At 36.8% G+C, this 25,194-nt stretch overlaps 2 protein-coding genes across 7 annotated transcripts; one reads left to right on the top strand and one right to left on the bottom strand.

Annotated features, from left to right (window-relative positions):
• The first annotated feature begins 150 nt into the window (after positions 1-150).
• LOC128280449 (uncharacterized) lies at positions 151-699 on the top strand. The gene has a single exon (XM_053018593.1). The coding sequence runs from the start codon at positions 151-153 to the stop codon at positions 697-699; it is 549 nt and encodes a 182-aa protein (XP_052874553.1).
• A 3,505-nt stretch (positions 700-4,204) lies between these two features.
• Positions 4,205-13,401, bottom strand: LOC108456702 (enhancer of mRNA-decapping protein 4). 6 transcript variants are annotated; one of them, XM_053019459.1, is made up of 14 exons: positions 13,179-13,401; positions 12,872-13,079; positions 11,708-12,751; positions 11,558-11,607; positions 11,321-11,477; positions 10,993-11,211; positions 10,394-10,522; positions 8,681-10,243; positions 8,156-8,515; positions 7,409-7,528; positions 6,523-6,693; positions 5,209-5,373; positions 4,999-5,127; positions 4,205-4,882 (listed from the first exon to the last, which is right to left on the bottom strand). In XM_053019459.1, exons 3-14 carry the CDS (start codon positions 12,521-12,523, stop codon positions 4,577-4,579), a joined length of 4,185 nt encoding a protein of 1,394 aa, XP_052875419.1. In that variant the 5' UTR covers positions 12,524-12,751; positions 12,872-13,079; positions 13,179-13,401; the 3' UTR covers positions 4,205-4,576. The 6 variants fall into 6 exon arrangements, with proteins under 6 accessions (XP_052875419.1, XP_017610796.1, XP_052875418.1 ...); XM_017755307.2 differs by having other exon boundaries at positions 12,872-12,980; XM_053019458.1 differs by having other exon boundaries at positions 12,872-12,973.
• Between the last annotated feature and the right edge of the window lie 11,793 nt (positions 13,402-25,194).

Genomic DNA, 25,194 nt, shown 5'->3' with positions numbered 1-25,194 from the left:
CAATATGGTCATATGACCTCAAACCTGGCTGAATGCATAAATTCTGTTCTAAAAGGAACACGTCATTTGCCGATAACATCAGTTGTTCGATAAACATATTTTCGTTTAACGGCGCTATTTTTGAAGCGAGCAGCGAGTTATAAAGGCCAAATGCAAGGAGGCCGTGTATGGTGCGCAAAGGTATTGCAAGAAATTAACAAGGCGAAGGCGCGAGCGAACATCATGCACACAGTTTGTCATGACCGACACAACCTACGATTTCCTGTGACGGAGTTTAACAGACCGCACGAAGGTATTATTGGCAGGCAATATCATGTACACTTGATAAATAGGACTTGCGACTGTGGGAGGTTGGACGCACTTCGTTATCCATATGGTTATGTAATTGCAGCTTGTCAGAATCTCCGTCTAAATCCCATGAGCTACGTCGATGAAGTGTACAAACTAGAAACCATGTACAACGTGTGGAGACACGTATTCCCACCTATCCCAGATGAACGTAATTGGCCGTTTGTCTCGCTTACTCTGTTTAAGCTGCTACCGGATAGAGAATTGCGTTGCAAACCAAAAGGTCGACCTTGCTCGACTAGAATACGTACCAATATGGATATCCGAGAAACAATAAATAATCAGAAGTTGTGTAGATGGTGTAGGAACCCAGGCCATACAAGTAGATCATGTCCAAATCGAAATAGTTGATAGTTGTCGTAAAAACCTATGTTGTATTATTTATATTTTATTAAATGAAACTATGTTGTATTACAATTTTCTTATTCAAAAGAACTTTTATGTTTATTAAATGAAACAATATAAAAAAGTTTGTACAAATATATTAAAAAAATTAATGTCCGTGGCGGTCGGAATCAGTGCCACATGGGGGTCGTCGACGGGTCCGTGCTGGATTCCTCCTTCGATCAGGTTTCGGCAAGGGTTGTGGTTCCTCTAGCAGGGGATCCGGTTGTGGCTGTTGGGAGGATGACCCACCTTGATAGAATAATGATTGTGGTGGTGTTTGCGTCACCCATGGCTGAGGTGTTTGAATCCCGTAAGGTGATGGAGATTGATAGAAAGAATAGTTCTCCGATGGTGCCTCGTACAATCCCTCATACGACGACGGCCTATAGATTGGAGGTTGACACTGAGTAATCAGGAACGGAGATGATCCGGGCCATGGATTCCAACCTGCCATAGGACTAGGAAAAGGAAACATATAAGGGTTAGGATACATATAAGGGCTAGGATACGCACCTGGCATAATCTGAAAAGGCTGTGATGTGGGTGTCGTCCGCTGAACTGTTGGGCCTGATGATTGTGTGGGTGCTGTTGATGGGTTTGCGTTGTCGTTCCTTCTTCTTAGATTTAAAAGGTCCCGTCGTTCCCTTTGGGCATGAATTTGTCATCGTCTCTCCTCTTCCGACAATAAATATGGCTTGCCATGGATCCTAAACCATGGCATGTATTCCGCTACACACGCTAACTCTGGAACGATGATCGGTTCCCGAGTAGGTATATAATCATACCAATTTTTTCACATTTCGATATAGTGTGACCAGAATCTAGGCCAATCTGTATGCAATTGTCGTAAATCGACTTTGTGCTCGTCATCAAACACCTCGGGTACCACGGGAATCGGTTGTCAGAATTTAAATTGTCACAATACTCTATCTGACTGGTGCATCTCCACGGTAGCATAGTTCACCAATGGGACCTTCACATGCCAAATGTTTGGATTTTGAAAGAATTCATCCGGAATTACTGCCCGAATTGTCGGATCCTCGTATGGTGTCTATTGAAACTATATGAACATGATAAAAATATTACTTATATACATAATACATAATACTAAATACTAAATACAAAATGATTATTTTATTATGTATATATATATTTTATTTAATACTTACTTCTGCTTCCGATCGTTGATCTAATAGAAGTCGTATATCTTCGAGAGAGGTAGGTATTCCGACATAACTCACCGAATGGTTCCACCTAATTAAATAAATTTTTAGCATAAAATTATATTCTAAATCTACGTAATAATTGTAAAATCTAATATAAAACTTACATTGTTATGAGTGGAAATGTATATGGGTGGTTGACTCGAGGACGTAAAAATGGAAAACGGAACCGTGCCCATGATTGCAGTAGTGATAGGCAACCTCCTATTTTGGCTTTGTTCGGTCGTGTCGCCCCGCACATTTCTTTGTACAATGTTGCCAACACGGCAGACCCCCAATTCAATTCGTCGGCTACTCTAAAATCTACGAGTTTTAGCAGCCATCTCAGATGTACGAGGTTTCTTGACAAGTCCGGCATCAAATAACCTCCAATCATCTCAAGAATATATGTCCAAGCATATTGTATTCTTTCGAGTTCAGTCGTATCATTATCCGGCTCCGGGAATGTGTCTTGTAACCATCCCATCTCGATCCTACCTCTGTTAATTTTATCCGGTATAGCACCCAAAAGCTCATAGCATATGACTCCTCAATCAGTAGATGATGCAGAACCGGTGACTGCGTACCTATCCACCGGCAATCCCAATTGCAAATGCACGTCTTCCAGAGTGATAGTACACTCTCCGCATGGAAGATGAAAACTGTGCGTTTCGGGTCTCCACCTCTCTATCAATGCACTGATTAGTTTCGGGTCCAACTTGCACCCCCGGCCTATTGTGGCCACGTGCCAAAATCCCACTTCTCGCAAGTAATTCTCGATCAACGGTGATGGAGGACCAAACATATTACGGGTGTAGCATTGCAACACCCGATCTATAGACTATTATAAAAATTTATAAAACAAAAATTAATAAAAATTACACAAATTAATTAATGCAAACATCATAAATGAAAAAAAAATCAAACAGTATTGAAATTGTAATTATAATTGCAAAAATGAATAAAATATCGAATAGTATTGAAAATTTAAAATTATCACTTACCATTGTCATTTGATCAACGGAGATGTGCTTACTATCGAGACGGATTAATTCTCCGGCCATTGCTAACACGATCGGATTTTTCTAATTTAAAAAAATTAAATTCAAAAAAATTTTAAACAAAGAATTTTGATAGAAATTTGATAGAATTTTGAGAAAATTTTAATGAAATTTGACAGATTTTTGAAGGGAATATTGAAAGAATGTTGAGAATTATGAGAGAATTGTATAAAAAATAATTAAAGGGAAAGGAATTTTGAGAGAATTATAGGAATTTGAGAGATTTGTGTGAAAAATGATTTGGGAGAGTTTTATAGGTTTTTTTTTTTGGACCGTTGGAAGCCAACGGTCAAATTTTTGATCATATACATCGGCAAAACGCTTCCTGGGGAGCGCTTTTGTGACATCGCATCAAATCGCTTACGTGGACGCATTTTCGTGGAAATCGGCCTAATCCAGTAAATAATGCAAAAAATGGCCCATTTCCATAATTATATTATTTAAATGGCATATTTGGGTAAAATGCCCAAAAGAAAGTATCTTTTACTTTATATATTAAAGAGATATTTTTTATTTACAAATTAATTTTTATATTTTAATATAATTTTTATATAATTGTAGAAGAGCAAATAAATAAAATTTATATTTTTTTCTAAATAAAATGTTGCTAACCCATTCATCTCGTGAAAAAAAATTAAAAATTGAAGAAGTTACTTAAATTTTCTAAAAGAATATTGAAAATGAAATTACAAAACAAAATGAGTTTTTTTAAAGCTTTTAGATTTATTATCTTTTCATATTTTTGAAGATTTATGTTTTTTATGTTTAAGATGAATAGCTTATTAAATAAACCAAAATTTGAAAAAATTAATTTATCCATTAAAGTTAACATATATAACTAAATTACTTTTAAATTATCTTTAAAAATTATAAAAAAATACAAAAATAGATAAATATATATGATATGAAGATCTAAGTGTTCAAAGAAAATTTCACGAAACTTCCACATCAAGTTAATGAAAGGTTAATTTTATCATGGGCAACTTTTAAATGGTAAAAATTAAAAGGTTAAGTCAAGCAAAAAAAAAGGTAAAAAATAAATAAAAGATAACTATATATATATTTTTAAGAACTGAGCCAAAAATCATTATCCCCAAATTATTTTAAAATTAATTTTATACTATCAATTAATTATATCATTTTAGTGCAAAACAACAACGAATAGCGAGATTTAATCAAAATATAATTGAAAATATCAAAAGTTCGTTTAAAGATAAATAAATTAATAATTTATATTAAAATGTAAACACTTAAATTTTGTAGATGTAATTACAATTAACGTAAAAATAAATCGGAAACTGAACAAAAATAAACTCAAACCCAAAATAACCTAACCCAAACAAAATTGAATATGAAAAATTTCGAGCCATAAAGACCTGAACCCAAAAAAGAAATTCAAAACCAAAAAAGATTGAGAAGTAAATACGCTCTCAACTATTTCACACAAAATGGAACATACAACTGAATATACGAAATAATCCCCCATTTGTCTTTCCACTGCAAGTACCTAAATTTCTATATTTAAAAACAAAAATGAAAAATAAAAAAAGGATGATATTCTAGCAAATTTGAACAAAATCATTTACCGCTTAACACACTGTTTATGACAAACTTAAGAACCCTGATGCTGGCGGATTCTGAGGCAGATGTAGTGGACATGCTTTGTAGATGATCCACTATCTGAGACACCTGCCTAAAGATTGGTACCACATGCACTGCAATTGTTGGATCTGATGGGATTATGGCAACTGCTACATCAGTCATCCATGCCAGCTTTCTACTTGTTTCCCTGTTGATATCACAAGCCAGTTGCTGAAAAAGTGCCAGCAATACTCCTTGGCTCAGTGAACATGGTTTCATTGACAATATCCCTTGTAGATCAACCTGGTTAATTCAATTCAAACCAATGTCAGGTCTCAAAGTAGAGCTTTCTTGTTATGTACAGTAAGGGTTGCAGGAAAATAATGTCAAAAGAGTACAACTGATCATTGGAACCTTACCTGAGAACACAACCAGGAAACTATTGAGACATCACTTCTATGCAAGGCAGAGGTGAATGCTTCATCATATTTCTTCTCAGCTATCATTCTTGACAACTCTTTTGTTGGATCTAACTGTGCCTCAGGCTGCTGTACACGTAAAACAGTCGGTGTGAGGCAGATAAACATGGACGATGACTGTCAGATTTACGAGAAACAGAGAGAGAATACCATCTCATGCAGATGAGCCAATGGCCCATTACTCAATTGTGTCACCAAGGGATTTCCTGCCTTGGAGCTGCCACCTGCTGCTGCTATAGCTAGAAGTTTTTGTTGTGCATTGGCTATTTCTCCACTTAAGCTTTGTGTGATTGAACTTGCAGAATTAATAGCATCCTGTAAATATAAAGCAGATTATCTTAAAAGACTTAAGTTGTACCAGCAAAGTCTATAATACAGGCAACACTTTACATGTGAAAAATTGTCTTTGAACATTTCACCACCTTATTGGACATCATTAAAACTGGCTGTTGACTACCGTACATTACAAAACAACCATCCATTAATGAAGTGAAGTTCGACGGCTCATTCTATGCATGTCAGTATAACAGAACCAGGTTATGATCAGTGTTGTCAAGGCTTGTGCCTAGGCACACCTGTGCCTTAAGCTTTAGCATTATTCAACAAAAATGCCTCAGACCCTTCCAAGCAAGGCCCTTTGGATTAGGCACACGAGGCTTGTACCTAGGAACGCTTGGCAATAGCATAAAAAATCCACTTGATTGAATCTCCTTTAATTTCTTTTATTTTTCACGATCTCATTTGATATCTCTTTACTAGTTACAAAAGGAATCATGTCAAACTATATACTTCTCAATATTTGAGCATTCAGCAACAAACATTGACTATAAGGAAATCATGCATATTGATCAATAAAAAATTTGCATGTTCTGTAGATAAACTAGACCATAATTTAGAGTTTACTATATATCTTAAGCTTTATATATCATATATACAGACTTGCTAAAACTAAATACATATATTGCGCTTTACTTCACTCAGGCTAGCACTTTTCTTGCACCAATTTAAGGGTTCTAGCAACTAGAGTGCGCCTTGCAGCCTTGACAACACTGGTTATGATATTATCTCAGTAGCAATCTAGAAATCTCCCATTCAAGCACAAATCCTAATATTGAGCATATATACCTACATTCAGATATTATCAAAGTAGCAATCTAGAAACAAGATATTGCAGAAACACGTTCAGTCAAAGGCACCTCTATAACTGTATGAAACTCATTATGCAACATCATTTATTCTATGGCTATAAAAAATTGTAAACAGATATACTACAACTTATCCTAGAAAAGATATCAAGTCAGGAACATCTATAAAGTGCAGTAAAAATTATAAAAAAATGAGAATACTCAATTACATTTTATCATGATTAAGCTACTAAGGAAGGTAACCTTCGACAGTTTTAACACGCTAAAGTGAGAATTAAGTTACAATAGAAACCACCAAACTCTCACTAATCTACCATACCTTTAAAGCAAGGGCAAGGGAAGAATGTGAATTTTCAAATTGCTGCTGAGCAGTAGCTGTGTGTTCCATTAGCCCTTTCTGAAATGTGACATCAATTTGCTCGAACATAGATTTGCATGACATCTCAAATGCTGGAATAACAGAAGTTTCCAAGCTAGACCTTAGTGCATCCTGTGGATGAATACAGCATTTCTCTAATCAGCAGAACAACTTTATCTGACGTCAAATATTAAGATATATGAACATTCGTTCCAATAAAAAAAAGGTTAGCAGAATGTCACCAGGGAGGATGACCATTAGAGACACCAGAAACAATAAGAAATAACTAGAGAACTCAACAAGTTTTAGGACATTCATCTGATGGATTCTGTTATCTTCTTTAGGAGACACTAGGCAGGTATCAATTAACCCCCCCCCCTTTTTTCCCCTCCTTTTCTATCAACTTTAAATGCAGACCAGTGTAAGTTCAACAACCTATATCCGCATAAACTAGAGAGAAAAATAGGAACAAGAGTTTCATGCAGAATGGAGTTTAGAGTTAATACCAATCCATAAAGGAAGCTTATACATTCGGTAGGGTACAACTGATATATTGAATTAGGTGATATTGGAGAGTACATGTAATAGTATTTTACAATAAGGGTAAACATCCCCACGAAGGCTATGAATTTCATTTATAACTGTCCATGAGACATTTGAATGCTTATTTGTCAAAGGAAAATACATTCACCAATCCCACTGATCTAAATTTTTATTATCTAGAAATAAGTTATTCTTATCAAACTCAAAATGACAAAAAGAAAAGCATTGGAAGAATCAAATGAATTTAATAAAGAAAAACACATAATGTAAGTTTTAAAAAAAGGATAGATGAACAAGAAGTCACCTGAAGTGCTTGCTTTCCAGAAGTTTGAAATTGTGCTTGAATTTGCCTGGCCATTGTCACCTCAAGTTTTGAACTGACTGACTTCTCTAAATGATTCACTGCCCTCTCTCCAACTCCTTTCTGCAAATACCCAATTAGAAACCCCATAATATAACTACCACAATTTTAGTGGCATAAGGGAATTATATACCATATTTGACTTCATTTAGAGGAGAAAAATTCACAACTATAGAATAAATCCGATTGATGAAAGAAAGCTACCACAGCAACAAATAGTGTAGAAACATCTGAGGTTTCACCAAATTTTACCCAGAAAGTAAAAGATAGGACAAGATGGAAAGAGATCATTACAGCATATTTCAATAATAAGATAAAGTACGGACAAGATGGAAAGAGATCATTACAGCATATTTCAATAATAAGATAAAGTACGTTTAAGATCACTCAAAATACCATTTAGCATTTGTGTTTTCCCAAAAAGTAAATATTTAGCAGTATGATATTTTTATTGTATTATTTCCTTTTCAAGAGATAACAAATACACTAACTACGAAATTCTTCCTATAAATATCACATTGACCCATGCCAAGAGCACCTGCTAACATTTCCCACAAGAAGATATAGTTGCTACATTTCCTATCATGTCTTCATTTATAATGGTGCATTTGTCCAAATAAATGAACACTTCACTCTTATAGGGCACCAAACAATCTAATATGCGAACAAAATTTGGATTTTTGGTTTTACCTGGAATGACTCTGTAATAGCAGAAGATATACTTTTCTCCAGAATAGGACTAATAGCACGAGCCACAACAGGGCCAACTGCAGCTATTTCCTTCTTTAAGGATTTTTCAAACATGGCTGGCAAGTCCTTATTTAAACAGTTGGTGATCAAGTTTGTTATCTGCTGCATGCGGTCTCTTTCTAACTTCTCTTGCTTTGCATTTTCATCCTGGAAACGGGCCCACAAAGCATCTGTATTTGCCTTTACAGCTTTCTCAATGCTCCTACCCAAGGATGCTTCCAATCTTTTCCCTTCTTTGTTAACAGGAGCAGAGACAATTGTGTTCATCTGCTTCTGCATTTCCTTCTGCATGCTAAGGGACTGCTTGGTGCAACAAAATCATTATATTAAGAAAATTATATCAAAAATGTTAACACGCACATGAATGCACATGTATAAAGAAGAGGCTCTATAATTTTTTTTTCTAAAAGAAAATTTTTTCTTCAAAAATTTGTTTATGTATTCTTTTTATTAAAAAAACCCTACCTTCTCAAGCAAGTCCTGCATGGCTAGCAATTGGGGCAAAAAAGCATCAGCTGACAGAGCCTTGGAACTACACCCTGGTTCATTAGACGTATCTGTGGAATTATATGCGCTTTCTGAAGGGGAAGATGCGATAGATACTTGAGAATTTTTCTTTTGCTGCTTTTTCCCTTTAGCAGAAGCTGGAGATGCAGAAACAATGACAGCAGTGTCAGTTTCACTGACCTTTGGAGGGACATCTTTAATCACATTCTGGTCATCCCCATCACCAGTATTAGTAAGTTTATCTTCTTGAACTGAAACACCCATGAGATTAGCTTGTTGAGCTCCCTCAACGCCATAACTTTTGGCACAAAAATCTCTGGCCATCTGAATGCCAAGATCCGATGCCTGAGAGTAGAATGCCTTTTCTTTGTTATCTGTAACAGTAGTATGAGGGCCTTGTGAACATTTAGTTTCATTAGTTTGACAAAGCCTTGTCTCACCAAGATTGTCAACTTCTACCTCTATGCTTTCAGCATCATTCTCGACAACATCTTCAACTGTTGCCTCACTGTCATTAATAACCTGACTAATCTGAGCATTCTCTGTCGATGAAGCCATGGTAGACAGTATCTCTGATGGTGTTACCAGATGGGTTGGATGTTTGAACACTGTATGAGGACCAGGAACAGTTGAAATGTCATTTTGGGTAATATCTTCACCTTTCTGCAGGTGACCACCAGAGTAGGGCATTTCAGCCTTATTCTCTTTGACTGTATCTACCTTGTGGTCAACAGAATCATGTGCTGAGTGGTTAACATGATCAGCACTTGGATTTCTAAAACCAGAAGACTTTTGTGATAACCCTGTAAGAGATGCACTGTGCATATTTTCGGCACTACTAGAAGACAGCAAAGCACTTGGCTTACTTTCAATGCCAGACACAGCACTCTCAGATATGAAATTAACATCTGAAGAAGCTAAATTTTGCATACAGCTCACGACTGCTGCACTTTCAGAGCTACTGGGGCTTATACACAACACTGAAATTGAAGGGCTTGGTTTATATCCATGAGATAATTCCAGAGAAGCAGAAACATCAGAGTTCATGGCATCAAAAACATGAGCAGCATTAGAATCAGTTTTATCCAAGTCTGCATTTTCCAGGGGTGGTGGCAGGCATTGAGACAAGTCCAAAGCATATTGCTGAATGGCCTGTGTTTGAACACAGTAGACTTGGACAGTATAGTCTCCACCTGGCAAACTATCACTTGTTGCAGTGAGACTCAATATGGGCATTGTGACAGTGAATTCAGCTATATAATCCATGCAAGTTGCAGCTGGATTAGGCCCATAGTCTATGTGCACAGCATATATGGCATTCTTCTTGGCATTTGCAAGCAGAAACAGGCCTGCATGGGGCAGTGCCACAACTTGATTAAAGAATGCATTGTCAACCTCAGACTCAGCAGAACACCTCAATTCCAATGTTTGGGTACACTGCCATAATTCACCATCACTGGGTAACAACCAGCCCTCTTCACCTGAAGAGGCCCATATCTTCACTTCACGGTTTAGTGGGCCCTAAAAGATTTCAAAATAGACATTTGGCATAATGAAAAGTGAATTTATGGCGCAGTACTAACAAAAACGCACAAGTAATTTTCTAAATCACAAAAGCTTAAAATGGACATAGAAAATGTTCTATAAAAAGGAAAAGAAAAAGAAGCCTACTCCTGTGATAAGAACTATATGGTCAGGGCGATGCGGGGCAGTCAAGAATGTTGCTGAGTAAACAGGATGTCCATCATGTGGCCTCAACACTGCAAGTGGTAAGGGCTTACGATCTTCCCAAATTTTCACCTGTCACAGAGTTTACGGTTTCCACAAATATCATTACCTGATTGAAGAATGAATACAGATGGTCTGCTCGGAATTTAAGCACACTGCCTAATGGAACAACTGCCACAAGTCAAACCAAAATCTTTAATTTTCTAGGCCTTAAAAAGGCCAACGGCTGTCAACTACTTGATTTACAGTATTCCCACATCAATAATAGTTAATAGTTATAATGAGAAAATCGCTTTGGACAACCAAAAAACTTACATTAAAAAGGCTCAATATCCATAACTATAGTGATCATGTTAGCTGGAAATAAAACATTATCAGCTTTAGATGTCATGTACAGCCACTATAGGAAAATCTTTGAAGAGGTTTTCTGTGTTCTAGATATGACCATCACTCAGTTTTCATTTCTGTTTTCAGAAGCAACTATATTAAGAACCAAAAGAGAGGAAATAAACCAGCAAATAAGAAAAAGTGTTTGTACAAACCGTGCCATCTACTGAAGCTGAAGCTAAACGGGTAGTCAACCATTGGCACATTGACAACTCTGTAACCTCACCATCATGTTTACCAACTGACTGAACCCCATCAATAAGCTTATCAACAGAGCAATTAAGAGGTTCCTCTGCTGTAAACCCTTCAAGTTTTCCAACTTTCATTGTATCAATTTTCAGGATACGATTTCCAATAGCAACCATCAAAATCTCCTGTTGGATAACATTTGTTGAACCTTTACGACAAGGAACAGAAAGTATGGACAGGACAAGCACATAATAGTTACTATTTGATAACATAAAATACAAACCGATTTATTACTTGTTTGTGAGGATGCCAACAGACTCGTGGATGTTTCAGTTCTTCTTGCCCCATGATCTGAATGGCAATAACAACTTTGCCTAAAATTTGCTGCTTATCTTCATCATCAGGGCCTTCATTGATCCTCCATGCAAAAACCCGGCCATCAACACTTGCACTGCAGAAAATGAAAGATGAGCACTTTTTGATGACACAAATGAAGTCAATTTATCCCATGAAATAGGTAGAAAGGAGTACCTGGCCAAAAGGTGGACATCCTCAGCAAAAAAGGCCATATCTGTCACTCTCTATATTTGGAGAAACAAAATGAATGAAAAGGTTGAGCTGGTAATAAGATGTTTCACAATAGGAACTTGATAATAGAAAAGTGGGTATAAAGAGATATACCTGAGTGTGGCCACGAAGCAAGGACCGGAGGGCGGTGTTGATGTTGAGGATACGGATATTCCCAAGCTTAAGACCATAGCAAATGTAATTCCTATTAACAGCAATCTGACGACCAAGAACAAGGCCAGGATCAGAAGCATACTTGGTAATGGGAGTGACCTCAAGTTGGGGCTGTACTTCACTGGGCAGCCTGACATGAATATCGTAAAGGAGATTGGTCCCAAAAAGATGCCTTCCCTTGGGGGCCTTGCTGCTCAACAGTCGGGCAGGTGAGGGAGAGGAGGAGGGAGAGGGCGAAGGGGCAGATGGGTTGACATTCATATTAAGAGGTGGGGCAGAAGGGACAGGAGCAGGAGCTTGTGACTGAGACTGAGTGCCAAAAAAGGCCATCAAAATGTCATTTCCAGAAGTAGGAGTGGTGGGTAGTTGGGGTTGGAGATGATAAGGAATAGGTCCAGAAGGATTAGGATGAGGATGCAAGGGGTGTTGGTGTTGAGGAGGAGAAGGGTAGTGAAGGTACTGGTGATGGAAAGGGTAAGGCCCAGTAGGAGGAGGGTAAGAGGAGGAAGGCGTTAAATAGGGAGGTGGAGGCGGCGTTGACAGTTGGGCTGGGAAAGATGGGGATGTAGTCAGGTTGGTAGTGTTAGGACTTGGAGGAGTTACCATGACGTTCATGTCTTGGAGATGCTGATGCTGCAGCATTGGGCTGGCACTGGGCTTAAACAGTTTGTTCAAATCGAACCCTCCACTGCCGCCTCCGCCTCCACTTCCACCGCCAATTTGTGGTTGAGGATTGGGATTCCCAGAGGAAGCCATCCAATTCAAATTCCAATTTCAAAAACAATGAATTAAGGAAGCGGGAGGACAGACTTGTATAAGATCTTACTTTATGTGGAACACAAGGGATAGGAGGATTTCATGGACCTGCCTGCTTCAATTCAGATTAGAATAGGAACTTTTGATATCCAATTTTGAATCTCTTGCTCCCACTCTCTTCTGGTGTGGGTGGCCCAGACTGGATGATAACTCAAAGGCGCCAATAACCTATAAAAATGAAACAACAAAGGTTTTCAGTTTTATCAGTTCAGTAATTAACTAATAAACCATTTCAGAACTGCTACAGAACCGTGAAAGAGCCCTACTACTAGCAAAAACGATACATACATTCAGTTGTATCAAGTACGCAATTTCCTCTTCATCTCACAACAATCAAAAGTCTTCTTCCCCTCAAACTAAAAAGCACTCTTCCTATACAGTCGCTTCAGGCTAACAACTTCAACAGATAAAATCTCAAAACATTTCTCATAATCTCATAAGCTCAGTATTTTCGGTAATATGGAAATTATATCAGAACAAAAGCTTATCAATTCGACTGCAACACGATCAAAGACAGTGAATAAAAGGCAATACATTGAATTGAAAGAAGGAAACATATTGAAATGAATAAATTAAAACCGATATCTTTTGCTACCTTATTTCCAGCGATTTGACCACTGGAGACTGGACGTCGATCAGCCCACTGATAAATAATAACCCAAAAGGCAAATTAATCTGGCGGCCACTTTATTTCAGTTTCTTCTTTCAGCCGCCCCCCTTTGCAGATCCTTCTTTTCTTTTTCTTTTCTCCTTCTCCCAATTGCCTCTAGAAGCTTCTTTATGGCCTTTTGTCTTTTAATTTCACATAGTTAAAACATAAAAGTAAAACTAAAATAAAATTTGAACCAATTAAGAGAAGGTATTTTTGTAGGTTTCTTTTTACTCGAATAATTTAGTTTTTTTTATATTAATGCTAGCAGTATTATTTATTTAATATTTTAACATATAAATTAGTAATAAATTAATTTTAAAGGGTAATTTTAGGATTAAATTTTGTTACTAAATCAAGTACTTCCTTATGAATTTATTACTTTACTTTGATTTAATTATATTTAATCTTAGTGATTTTCAAATTTTAAAAATTTGTCATGTTCAAATAATAGCAGTTAAGTTTGTTTGTTTAAATTTTATCATTAGTCTTGTATTATGCATAAAGTTAGGAATTTAGTCCATGTTCTTCACTGGATCATTCTTAGTCATCTTAATGTAATAGCAGCCATTAAATCTATTAGCTATGTTTTTGCAAGTAATATGTGAGGATGGCAAATGGTATTACACATGCAATAATATGTTTCACGCATCGAATTTTGAAAATAACATAACTTAATGAACTTAGTAGTTACCATTTAATCAGGACTACAATTTTTAAAATTTTAAAGTACAAAGATTGAACATAACTAAATTAAAGTATATGTACTAAGTCCACAACTTATTCAAAGTATAGGGTCTAATAGCATAATTTGACCTAATTTTTAGCTACTCACATGACTTGTTTGGAGGAAAAAAAAATCATTTTCTTTTGCTTATTTTGAAAATGTTTTATTTTTTATTCATTTGTTTAGTTTCAAGTTTAAATTTGTATTGATTGTTCTTTATTGGCTTAGTTCAAGATTTAGTCTTTGAAGTATATCTATTTTCTCACTTTGATACCTAAATTTTTGTTTGTCCCAATTGATATCTAAAGTATCATTCACTTATGGTATTGACCCAAATTATTAACAAATGTTAAAAAATTGTTGGCTATTTTGACCAATCAAATAACACCATGTGGTATTTTTAATAAAATATATAAAACTTATTTATAAAAATATATAAAACTTATTTTATTAAATATATGTAAACTTTAAATTTTATAAAATACAAATAAATATATAAAAATCAATAAATGAATATAATTAATAATTAATAATTATAAACTCTAAATATATATATACATATATATTGGTACAAAATGAAAAGCATTACAGCAACTAGCCTACTCTAGCAATCTTTTTGCCATTAGCATCCTGATCAATTAGCAAAGACAATAAGCTGTCTAGCGGTGCAGATAAAAGAATAACCCCAAGTCAAGATCTTGTGCCAAGTTAGCAAAGATGATATACGCATCGATTTCCCTTTCTATGTATGTGTCTTATTTCAATCACCCTACTCTTGTTGACATGCAAGTTCCATGCAATCTCAAACCAATGAGCCAAGTGGGTGAGTATCAACCACGCCATGTTTCAAAGTCATTACCCTGATCACAAAATCAATTTCAACTATTATATTAGATAACCCCTTCGCTTAGCTACGTAATCCTTCTCTTACAGCCCAAAGCTCTGCATGTAAACTATTAGCACTTCCAATCTTACACAAGAAACCAGCTAACCAACTACCATGTTCATCTCGAATCAAGCCACCTGTTGCAGCACTTTGTGTCAACATTCGAATTTTGCCATCGATGTTAAGAACGTATGCATTTGAAGGTGGTTTTCTCCAACTAGCCTATCGCACAACAGTAACAAAGCATGTGATATAAATTTCTTCCAAACATTATAAATGTCCAAGGCGAGCCTCCTAACATAACCCACCACTTGCACAGCAAATTGATTTTGTCCTTGAAAAATCTCTATATTTCTTCCCTTCCACAGTCCCTATAAATGGCCACAAAAAATTCCTCCGAGGAAGCGGCAAACGCATTAGTTGTTCAAACCTACTGTTGTTTTTTACCCATTACTTGAAATCCATAATGAAGAAACTCAAATCTTATGAGAGAGCTTGAACCACACTCTAAACTTCCCTGGCCGCTAAACAATCTCTAAGAATATGATCTATAGATTCGATTGGATCACCACATCATATTCTTTCTATATCTTACTTGAAAAATATATATAAGAAATACTTAAAAACATTTAAATCCAATAAATTAGAAATGTAGTGACCCGGTTTTCAATGGCGTCGAAAAGTGCGGTTTTTTGAATATCATTTTCATAAACTGTGTCCGTAAATATTAAATAGGGATATTTACAGAGTTAGTATATAGATATATTGAAATTCGGTTAAGTAAATTAGCCGAAATTGTAGTTAATTAAGACCCAAGTACTAAATTGTAAAAATTTAATCGCTATAGAGTTTTAATTAAGAAAGGCTTAAGGACTTAGATAGCAATTATCAAGAGGACTAAAATAGCTAATAAACCAATTTAGAATTTTTTTTTTTAGTAGTTGAAGTAGGTAAATGTCGTTAAATTAAGTTAACTGAATATTAGTGCTTAATTAAGTAAGATTAAACTAATTAATTAAGCTTAATTATAAACTAATCTAGTGGGAATGGATGACAAACATCATCTTCTTCATCGTTTCTTGTCGTCCTCCATAGAAGAAAGAATGAAAAAGCTTGAAAAACCTAGTTCGATATTAAGCCACCGATTTCAAGTAAGTCTCTAGTCAGTTTTCTCTGATTTTTATAGATTTTTTTTTATCATGGGAGCTCTATTAGGCTTGTTAGAGTATGCCCAAAGACCAATCATAAAATGATTGTAATAACATACTTGTTTTACCTAGTTTATTAATATAAGGCATTGCAATTATTATTTCAGTTTCTTTTATGTGTGTATAAATAAATTGTTTTATAATAATGGCATAATTGCAAAAAAAAAGCCCTCAACCTTTGGGGGCTTTTGGATATATGCCCCTAACCTTTTTTTCTGAAATCGACCCTTTAGGTCGAATTTTTCAGACGTCAACCCAGTTGAAACAGTAACCCTCAGCTGACCGTTAGTCAACAGCTGGTCAAAAAAATTGGTCTACATGGCGTTCTAGTTGACTGATGACGTGGCTAACATTAAAATAAATAAGCTGACGTGGCAAAAAAATTAAACAAATTTAATAATCATAAAACAAAAAAAACCCTAAATCCCCAAACCCCTAAATTTGAAATTGTTTTCTCAATTTCTAAAATCCCCAATTTGTGAAATTCCCCAAATTCATAACCTCTGAAATCTTCATTGAATCCCTAACAATCTTCAAATCCCTAAATCTTGAAATCCCTCAATCGTTAGCATTTCAAAATATTCTTGAAATACTTTTACGAATCAAATTTTTGAATCCCTAAAACTATTAGAAATGAAAAAGCTTCAACAATCGTGAGCAGTTTTCGTAACCCAAAATCGAAAGGTAGGTGTTTTCTTATTTGGTTTGTTGAGAAAATAATTTTCATTTTTGGTTTGATTTGTTGGTTATTTGTGATTTATTATTGCAATTTCAGTGCCACAATGTAGGGTTTGTTTTGTCGATTTTTTATGCGATAGTTGTCTTGATGTTGTCAATAAAACTATTGTAAAAATTGTAGATGGTTAATTGTGATTTATTATTGCAATTTCAGTGCCAGAATCTAGGGTTTGTTTTGTCGATTTTTGATGCGCTGTGGTCTAGATGATGTTGATTTCTGTTATCGAAGCAAAAAGATGTTAAAATTGTAGACGTGTTACTATTTTGTATTGTATTCAAAGAAGTGGTCCCGATGTAGGTAATGAGTTTTGTTTTGTTATTTTTTAATGTTTTTTGCTTAGAAAATTGCTTGTTTATTCAAAGCAAATTGTTTTTGCTCAGAAAAGATGTTAAAATTGTAGACTTCTGTTACTGCTTTGTTTGTTTTTTTTAATGTTTTTTGCTTACAATGTGTTACTGTTTTTTGTAGATGTCATTAGATGATGAATATTATATTATTTTGCATGTAGGTGGGCACTTTGTAAAGGACCCATATGTTAGATATGTAGGTCGAGAAGTGATTAGGCTTAAAGAGGACCCAAATACAATATCTTTGTAACAGCCTAATTTAGACCCTAATCGGAACGGTAGTTTCGGGACTTCGAATCCAAGTCAGAAAAATATTTTAAAATTATTTTCTGTGTTTATTATGTGTGAATTTGTAACACCCCAAACCTGACCTAGACGTTATGGCTGAATCTGGCGATGTCACATTGAAGTGTTTTTCGTAAAGTGTGATATTGATGAAAACCCTCTATTTAACCTCTTTGTTTGATCTTAATGATGATTCTAAGACATGTCATTCATTTTCAAAATGTGAGTCATTGTTTAAAACTTATTCACATTAAAACGTTATTAATTTTTAAAATGTCGTTTACTGTGGAAGCTCTTATAACAGGTTGCGTATTCGTAGTATCTTTGATAAAACATTTATCTTTTTGAAAACCCATGTCTCTTCTTATTGCTAGTAGTTATAAACCAAAACAAATAAAAATCCCAAATTAAAAATAAAAATCCAAAGAGGCCATTATTACAGTAAAATACCCTAAAAATTAAATTGAAATCATAAAGTACTATTTAAAATTAGATAGGTCATGTGGCCACCGTTGAGTCCTCCGTTGCATCATCCGCCTATGTCTGGGGATTACCTATACAGTTAAAACAGGAGGGTGAGTTTATGAAAAATCAGTGTGTAATCCCATATAAGTAAACAGTCAGAAAACAAGTACAGTTTGGGCCTAAGCCCTTTTTAGTACAGTGACAATATCAGTTTGGGCTTTAGCCCATCTCAATACAGAAACAGTCATGTGTTTGGGCCTTGGCCCATTGCAGTAACAATAATTATTGTAGTAACTGTTTAAATAGTATAAAAGTTCTACCCATCCAGCCTCTACACTTCATCACTGTCCAACCCTACACTCCATGTGGGGATATAATCAACCCACCCATCCCTACACTCCAGAAAGTACCGAATGTGACACTATATAGAATATGCAAATTGGTCATAATAATATAGGCTCTAAGCCTTTCAGTACACTTCCTCTGATCAGTATAGAACCCATCCTTATGCAATGCATCATACAATCATGTCATGTCATATCATGGTATCATACATGTATCCAATACAGTTCAAATGGCATGCTAAGATACAGTCATACATATACATATATATATACATCACATAGGGGTATAACAGTCATTTAATCAATTAGGGGTCTAGATAAGCTTATGACCCAACAGTAGGTCCACAGTCGACTCGGGCGAGCCGTGCAACCATAGCAATCAAATAGTAAAAATAGGCCCACGGCCCATATTGCGGGCCTATGTAGACCCACACGGCTCAAAATGGCCTTGGCTATGTGGATCACACGACCTGGCCCAATATTGTCACACGTTCGTGTGGTTCACCCGTATGGGGCCTATGTATCCGTGAAGCCCACACAGCCCAATTCGGCCCAGCCCATGAAATCGCACATGGCTGGCCTTGTCAATCACATGCTCATGTTTAGTCACACGGACTACCACACGAGCGAGCGCACGCTCGTGTGGCGTCGTCGTTCACTTAATCTGGCTTTTGTCAATTTCCATAGTTGAGATTGTGTTTACACACCTTGTTTGTTTCCAATGCAAAAGCGCACCCAAAACTATCAACACCTATAGTCGACAAACAACCCCACAATCAATCCTAAATTGTAGTTAATTTGAAACCATGACACACAATTAATTGCATACCAATCGAATTAAAACAACCCCTTTTCAAAACACTTGACCAAAATATCAACAGCCACTTACCCTGCTTGAACAACCGAGGCCTTACACACATAAATCATTGATAAAAAGTGATCACTAGCTCCTCGGTTATTACTTGCATTCCAGTCGAAACCCCTATTAACAGTTATTCACATGAACGGTTTGAACCAAAACAAATCACACACTTACCGAAAGCGTAGAACCACATAACAAGAAAGGGAAAATTGAAAAATAAAACCAAAAAAATAAAAGGGGTCAAAGCCACAACAATTTGGCAGAGGGTAGAAATGCAAAGAATGGAAACCACGAAAACAAAAAGGGATGACACAAAGAGGGAAGCAGAAGAAGAAAAGAATCGATAAGAGAGGAGAAGGGAATACCTGTCGTGGGAATGGGCAAAGCCGAAGGGCACAAAAGAACTATAGCAAAATGCACCTAGCAATAATCGGTCAGGGAAAGAGCAAAAATATAAACAGCAGCCTTCGAAAGTAGAGAAAACTATCATCAAAATCTTCAGAGAAGTGAGAGGAGCCAAATTTTTTTGAAAACAGATGACAAAATAAAATAAAATCCCTTAAAAACCTCATAAAAGCCGTCCACTACATCCCCACACTCCTCAAACACTCAGAATTTTGGTCAAATTACAACTCTACCACGACCAAGTAGTAAAAATAAATCCCCTTTGATTGCATAGAGATTCGAGCCCCAGACCTCCCAGTCACTTAACACTCTACTTATCCACCAGACCAGCAGGCCCATTCTAACATATTTTACCCACATTTATTTATAAGCCTACTGACTAGAGATAGGGGTTATTCTATTAAAAACAAATTTTTTTCCCAAGTTAAGGCTTGAACCCAAGACTTCTCAGAAACTCCTAGAACACTTAACCTTTGAAGTAGACAGATATTTTTATCACAAACATACAAAAATAAATATTAAGGATTTTTGGGGCGGTACAACTCTACCCTTTTAAAGAAAATTTTAGCCTCGAAATTTTACCTGGTCAGAACAGATGAGGATACTGCTATCGCATCGCATCATCAGGCTCTCACGTGGCCTCCTCAGAGCTATGACTACGCCAAAGAATTTTAACCAGTGGGATAGACTTCTTCCTTGAAACCTTTACATCACAATCTACGATCTGAACTGGCTCCTCCTCAAAAGTCAGATCTGGCCTAACCTCAATCTCCTCAACCAAAATAATATACGCGGGATCAAAGCGATAGCGCTTCAATATAGAGACGTGGAACAAATTGTGAATTCAATCCAAATCCGGAGGTAACTCCAACTGATAGGTAACCGGTCCTACATGTTTCAATATGCGGTAAGGCCCAATAAACCTAGGGCTCAACTTGCTCTTATGTCCAAACCCCAATACCTTCTTCCATGGCGATACCTTGAGAAAAATAAAATCCCCTACAGAATACTCAATCTCTCTACGTTTTAGATCTGCATATGACTTCTGTTTGTCTAATGCTACTTTCAGTTGATCCCGAATCAGTCTAACTTTATCCTCGGTATTAGAAACTAATTTAGGGCCCAGAACACGCCGCTTGCCTAACTCAGTCCAACACGAAAGAGTGCGACACCTACGACCATATAATGCCTCGTAAGGTGCCATGTGTATGCTAGACTGATAGCTATTGTTATAAGCAAACTCTGCTAGCGGCAAGTAATCCTCCCATTGCCTCGGAAATCAATCACACAACTCCTTAACATGTCCTCTGGTATCTGAATCACCCTCTTTGACTGACCATCTGTCTGAGGATGGAACACAGTATTGAAGTCTAATCTCGTACCCAAAGCTTCATGTAATTTCTTCCAGAACTGATACGTGAAGCGAAGATCCCTATCAAATATTATTGAAACCGGTACCCCATGCAGTCTAAATATCTCAGACACATACAGTTTAGCCAGCTTCTGCAAAGAGTAATCAGTACGAACTGGTATAAAATGGGCAGATTTGGTCAATCGATCAACGATGACCCATACTGAATCCTTCTTTGTAGCCATTAGGGGTAGTCCACTAACGAAGTCCATAGCCATTCTCTCTCACTTCCAAAGTGGAATTTTAATTGGCTGAAGCAACCCTGAAGGTAATTGATGTTCAGCCTTAACCTGCTGGCAAGTCAGACATTTACTCACGAAGTTGGTAACTTCATGCTTAAGACCCGGCCACTAATATAACTCACAAAGGTCTCGGTACATCTTATTTCTACTAGGATGCATAGTATAAGGGCTACTATGTGCCTCTCGCAGTATAGACTGCCTCAAATCAGTATCTTTTGGTACACAGATTCTCCCATAGAAACAAAGCACCCCTTCGCTATTCAGTCCAAAATCTATAGTATCCCCACTCTCAACTTGTCGGAAACGAAGATCCAGTGATTCATCCTCAAACTGTTTACCCTTAATCTACTCAATCCACATTGGTTTAACCTGAAGTTCGGCCAACAGACTACCATCGTCAAATAAACTGAGATGAGTAAACATCGCCTTCAGATAAATCATAGCCCTATGGCTCAGTGAGTCGGCCACCACATTGGCCTTACCAAGATGGTATTCGATCGTACAGTCATAATCTTTAAGCAGCTCAATCTATCTACGCTGCTTAAGATTTAGCTCCTTCTGAATAAGGAGATATTTGAGGCTCTTGTGATTAGTGTAAATGATACATTTCTCACCGTACAGGTAATGCCTCAAAATTTTCAGTATGAATACAACTATGGCCAACTCCAAGCCGTGCGTTGGATAATTTTCCTCATGAGTCTTTAGCTGACGAGACGTATATGCTACCACCTTACCCTCTTGCATCAACACACATCCCAAACCAACATGTGATGCATCGCTGTAGACAGTGAACTCTTTCCCTAACTCTAGCTGTATCAAGACAGGGGCCTCAATTAGTACCTTCTTGAGCTTCTCAAAGCTCTCCTGTTGTGCATCAGTCCAGTTAAACGACACCCCCTTACGTAACAGCTTAGTTAAAGGTGCTGCAATCAGTGAAAATCCCTTTACAAATCATCAATAGTACTCTGCCAGTCTTAGAAAACTGCAAATCTCAGATACAGTTTTAGCTTACTTTCAATCCAAAACTGCCTCAATCTTTCGAGGATCAACCTTAATCCCTTCAGTAAATACCACATGGCCTAGAAATGTTACCTCTCGTAACCAGAACTCACATTTAATGAACTTGGCGTATAGTTGTTTCTCCCTTAGAATCTGCAGAACCACTCAGAGATGTTCATCATGTTTATCCTCAGTCCTCGAATACACCAGGATGTCATCAATAAAAACCACTACGAACTGATCCAGATAGGGCTAGAACACTTGGTTCATTAGATCTATAAAAGCCGCTGGTGCATTTGTCAGTTCAAACAGCATCACTAGGAACTCGTAATAACCATAACGAGTCTTAAATGCTGTCTTGTATACAATAGTCTCTTTGACCCTCAGTTGATGGTACCCAAATCAGAGATCAATCTTAGAGAAAATTGAAGCTCCTCAAAATTGGTCGAACAGATTATCTATCCTCGGTAGAGGGTACTTATTCTTAATGGTCAATTTATTCAATTACCGGTTGTAGCGCCCCAAAAATCTTGAAACCCAAAAATCTTGAAATCTTGAATTTTTTTTTCCTTTTTGTGCTTAGCAATTCCAGTTAAGTGTTTGTTACGCGATAGTAGGCCTTGGTCAAGGTTTGAGTTCGAATCTAGGGGTAGAAGAAATTCTAGTTTAATAATTAAAAGGACCTTGTTGGCAAGTAGTTAGGCTTTTAAATAAGGATAAGGGAAAACAACATCAAAAAGCCTTGTGGAAGAGTGGCTAAGTGACGCAACTTAGAGTGTAGGGAGGTGGCATTAGTAGCTAGCAAAGAGATCCAAGGTTTGAATCCTAGCTTAGTGTTTTTAAAAGTTTAATTTTGGCCTTCTAGAAGGTTGGAAGTGGCGTGAAGATGGACTCCAAGGGGAGTGTTCAGAAGAGAAAATTAAGGAAAGGATCAAGGGGTTATCAGGGAGAAAAACGAGGAGATGAGAAGGGGGAAGAGATAGAGCCGAATGGAGAATTGAGGGCCAGGCAATTCGGCTATAGGGGGAATGCAGGGTTTCCAGGCCAATGCCGAATTTCCTTCACCCTGTTACCAGAAACCCTTTTCCTTAACAGCCGAAAACCTTTTTATTTTACTCTCTTTTCCTTGTGCCAATTTCTATTCTTTCTCTACACAATTTTCTTTATTTCGCTTAGCTGATTCCTTCTTTTACTTTTCTTCTTTAATCTGTACCAAATAAACCTTATTCACCATACTAAGTTTAAAAGCCGAAAAGCTGAATCTTCTAAGGGCCAGATATTCTTCGATCGAATCTAGTGTAAGTGTTTGTTCTTCCAATTGGTTTTTTTAAGAATCTATTATGCTGTTCTTTCCTCACTCTTTCAAATAAACTGTGGTAGGAAATTAGTATCAGATCTTGGATCTTATCTCTCTGTCGAAATTGCTCGTTAGGTGTTTACAATTTTGGTAAGTATTCCTCTCCTATTGGCTAAGGTGGCCGAATGTTCATAGTTAAGGTAAGGGGACTTGTGTTGGATACGAGTCACCTATTATTCTGGTTTTAATAGTTAAGATTGGTGCAGATGTAGGAGTTGATCGTGGTTAATGATTTAAGAAGGGGCTGTTATACTCATCACGTAAGGTAATGTTAAGGTGAGGTTTCGGTTTTAGTAAAGATATGTATTAAGCATGAGATTAATTGAAGGGTGATATCATTTGGAGGTTGGTGATTAAGGGAATCATAGCACGCTTGCTTACAAGATATGTACATACACTGCACACACAAGTAGATTAGCAAAAGTCGAAATGCCAAAAAGTTGAAATGCCGAAAAGTAGAAAGTTTGGCGGCGGTAGTCTTGCGAGTGCTCGAACACTCATGAAGAGAAAGCCGATAGGTTGTCTGAGGCCTATGGGAGATTCCATGTACTTGGGCTGCGATCTGGCTAACTAGACCAGAATAGGCTTAATGGGCCCGATGGGTTGTTGGGCCCATAATAGGCAAAATTTGATAATTGATGCTATGTGATAGAAAATTTGTGTGTGAGCATGAATATAAGGTTATTTCGGCCTAACGAGCCATATAAAGGTGATTTGGGCCTAATGGGCCATATGAATGTGAATTGGGCCTGATGGACAATATAAATGAGATTTGGCCAAGTGGGCCATATGCATGTATGTAGGGATTTTGGGCCTAGTATATGATAACTACATAAAACTTAATTAATATATTGCGACTGTGGACAAGTCATAGGGTTAAGGTGTGGCAACGGGTATATGCATGTCTAAGATTGGATCTAAGGAGAGCTTGGTACTTAAGTGGTCTTAATGATTCACCTTCTCTTCTCTGGAATCTTACCTGGTGCATAGTATTCATTCATCTTAGCTCACGGGATTTGTTAACGGGCCGAGGTAAGTGGAAACCGTATTAAAGAAAAAATTACTAAAATGCCCCTAAGGGAGAAAATGACCAAAATACCCCTAGGTGTTGAATGTAAATTTTATAGATGTGACACACATATCTGTTGCATACATATGATATTCTGCTTAGGTTGCATATGGGTTGGGAAGTATGGAACGGAGGAAGTATACGAGGATCGCATGGTTGCTTGACAATCGTGGATCCATCGATGGCTTTTAAGCCCAATATGTAAATGAATGTAGTTTCGCAACTGGGCTACCATTGATGTGTCTGTTGGGTGAGTCGATATTTATATCCCCACATAATGTGACGGGGGATGGAGCTAGTGTGTAGCGGATGGATTATTAGGATGGGATGCATTGCATGTTTGATGTGTATGATTTTTGAATGCTTGTTTTTCGTTAAGGGTTGTACACACTGAGTTTGCGAAAACTCACCCCCCTCTTTTATTTTATTTTCAGGTGATGTTCAGTAGGAGGTTCGATGTTTAGAGGAACTTTGGGTGGCCAGCTAGCAAGACAATTTGGACTTTTTTTTTTCATTTTAAAGCATATAATTTGGTTTCAAAACTCGACTGTGAAGTGGGCCTTATTATTATTTGGTTTCTTTTTTCTACTTATTACTTGGATTTTAACAATATTTT

Source organism: Gossypium arboreum, chromosome 9 (assembly GCF_025698485.1).
Source record: "Gossypium arboreum isolate Shixiya-1 chromosome 9, ASM2569848v2, whole genome shotgun sequence".
Taxonomy (NCBI): Eukaryota; Viridiplantae; Streptophyta; class Magnoliopsida; order Malvales; family Malvaceae; genus Gossypium; species Gossypium arboreum.
This window is presented reverse-complemented; position numbering and strand designations above follow the sequence as displayed.

Bases quoted from the DNA above. Each gene is read 5' to 3' on its own strand.
- LOC128280449 (XM_053018593.1), top strand. From the start codon at position 151: ATGCAAGGAGGCCGTGTATGGTGCGCAAAGGTATTGCAAGAAATTAAC.
- LOC108456702 (XM_053019459.1), bottom strand. From the start codon at position 12,523: ATGGCTTCCTCTGGGAATCCCAATCCTCAACCACAAATTGGCGGTGGA. The intron at 11,478-11,557 runs GTACTCCTTTCT...CATTTTCTGCAG, and splicing joins GATGTCCACCTTTTGGCCAG to TGCAAGTGTTGATGGCCGGG. The intron at 10,244-10,393 runs GTAGGCTTCTTT...GAAATCTTTTAG, and splicing joins ATATAGTTCTTATCACAGGA to GGCCCACTAAACCGTGAAGT.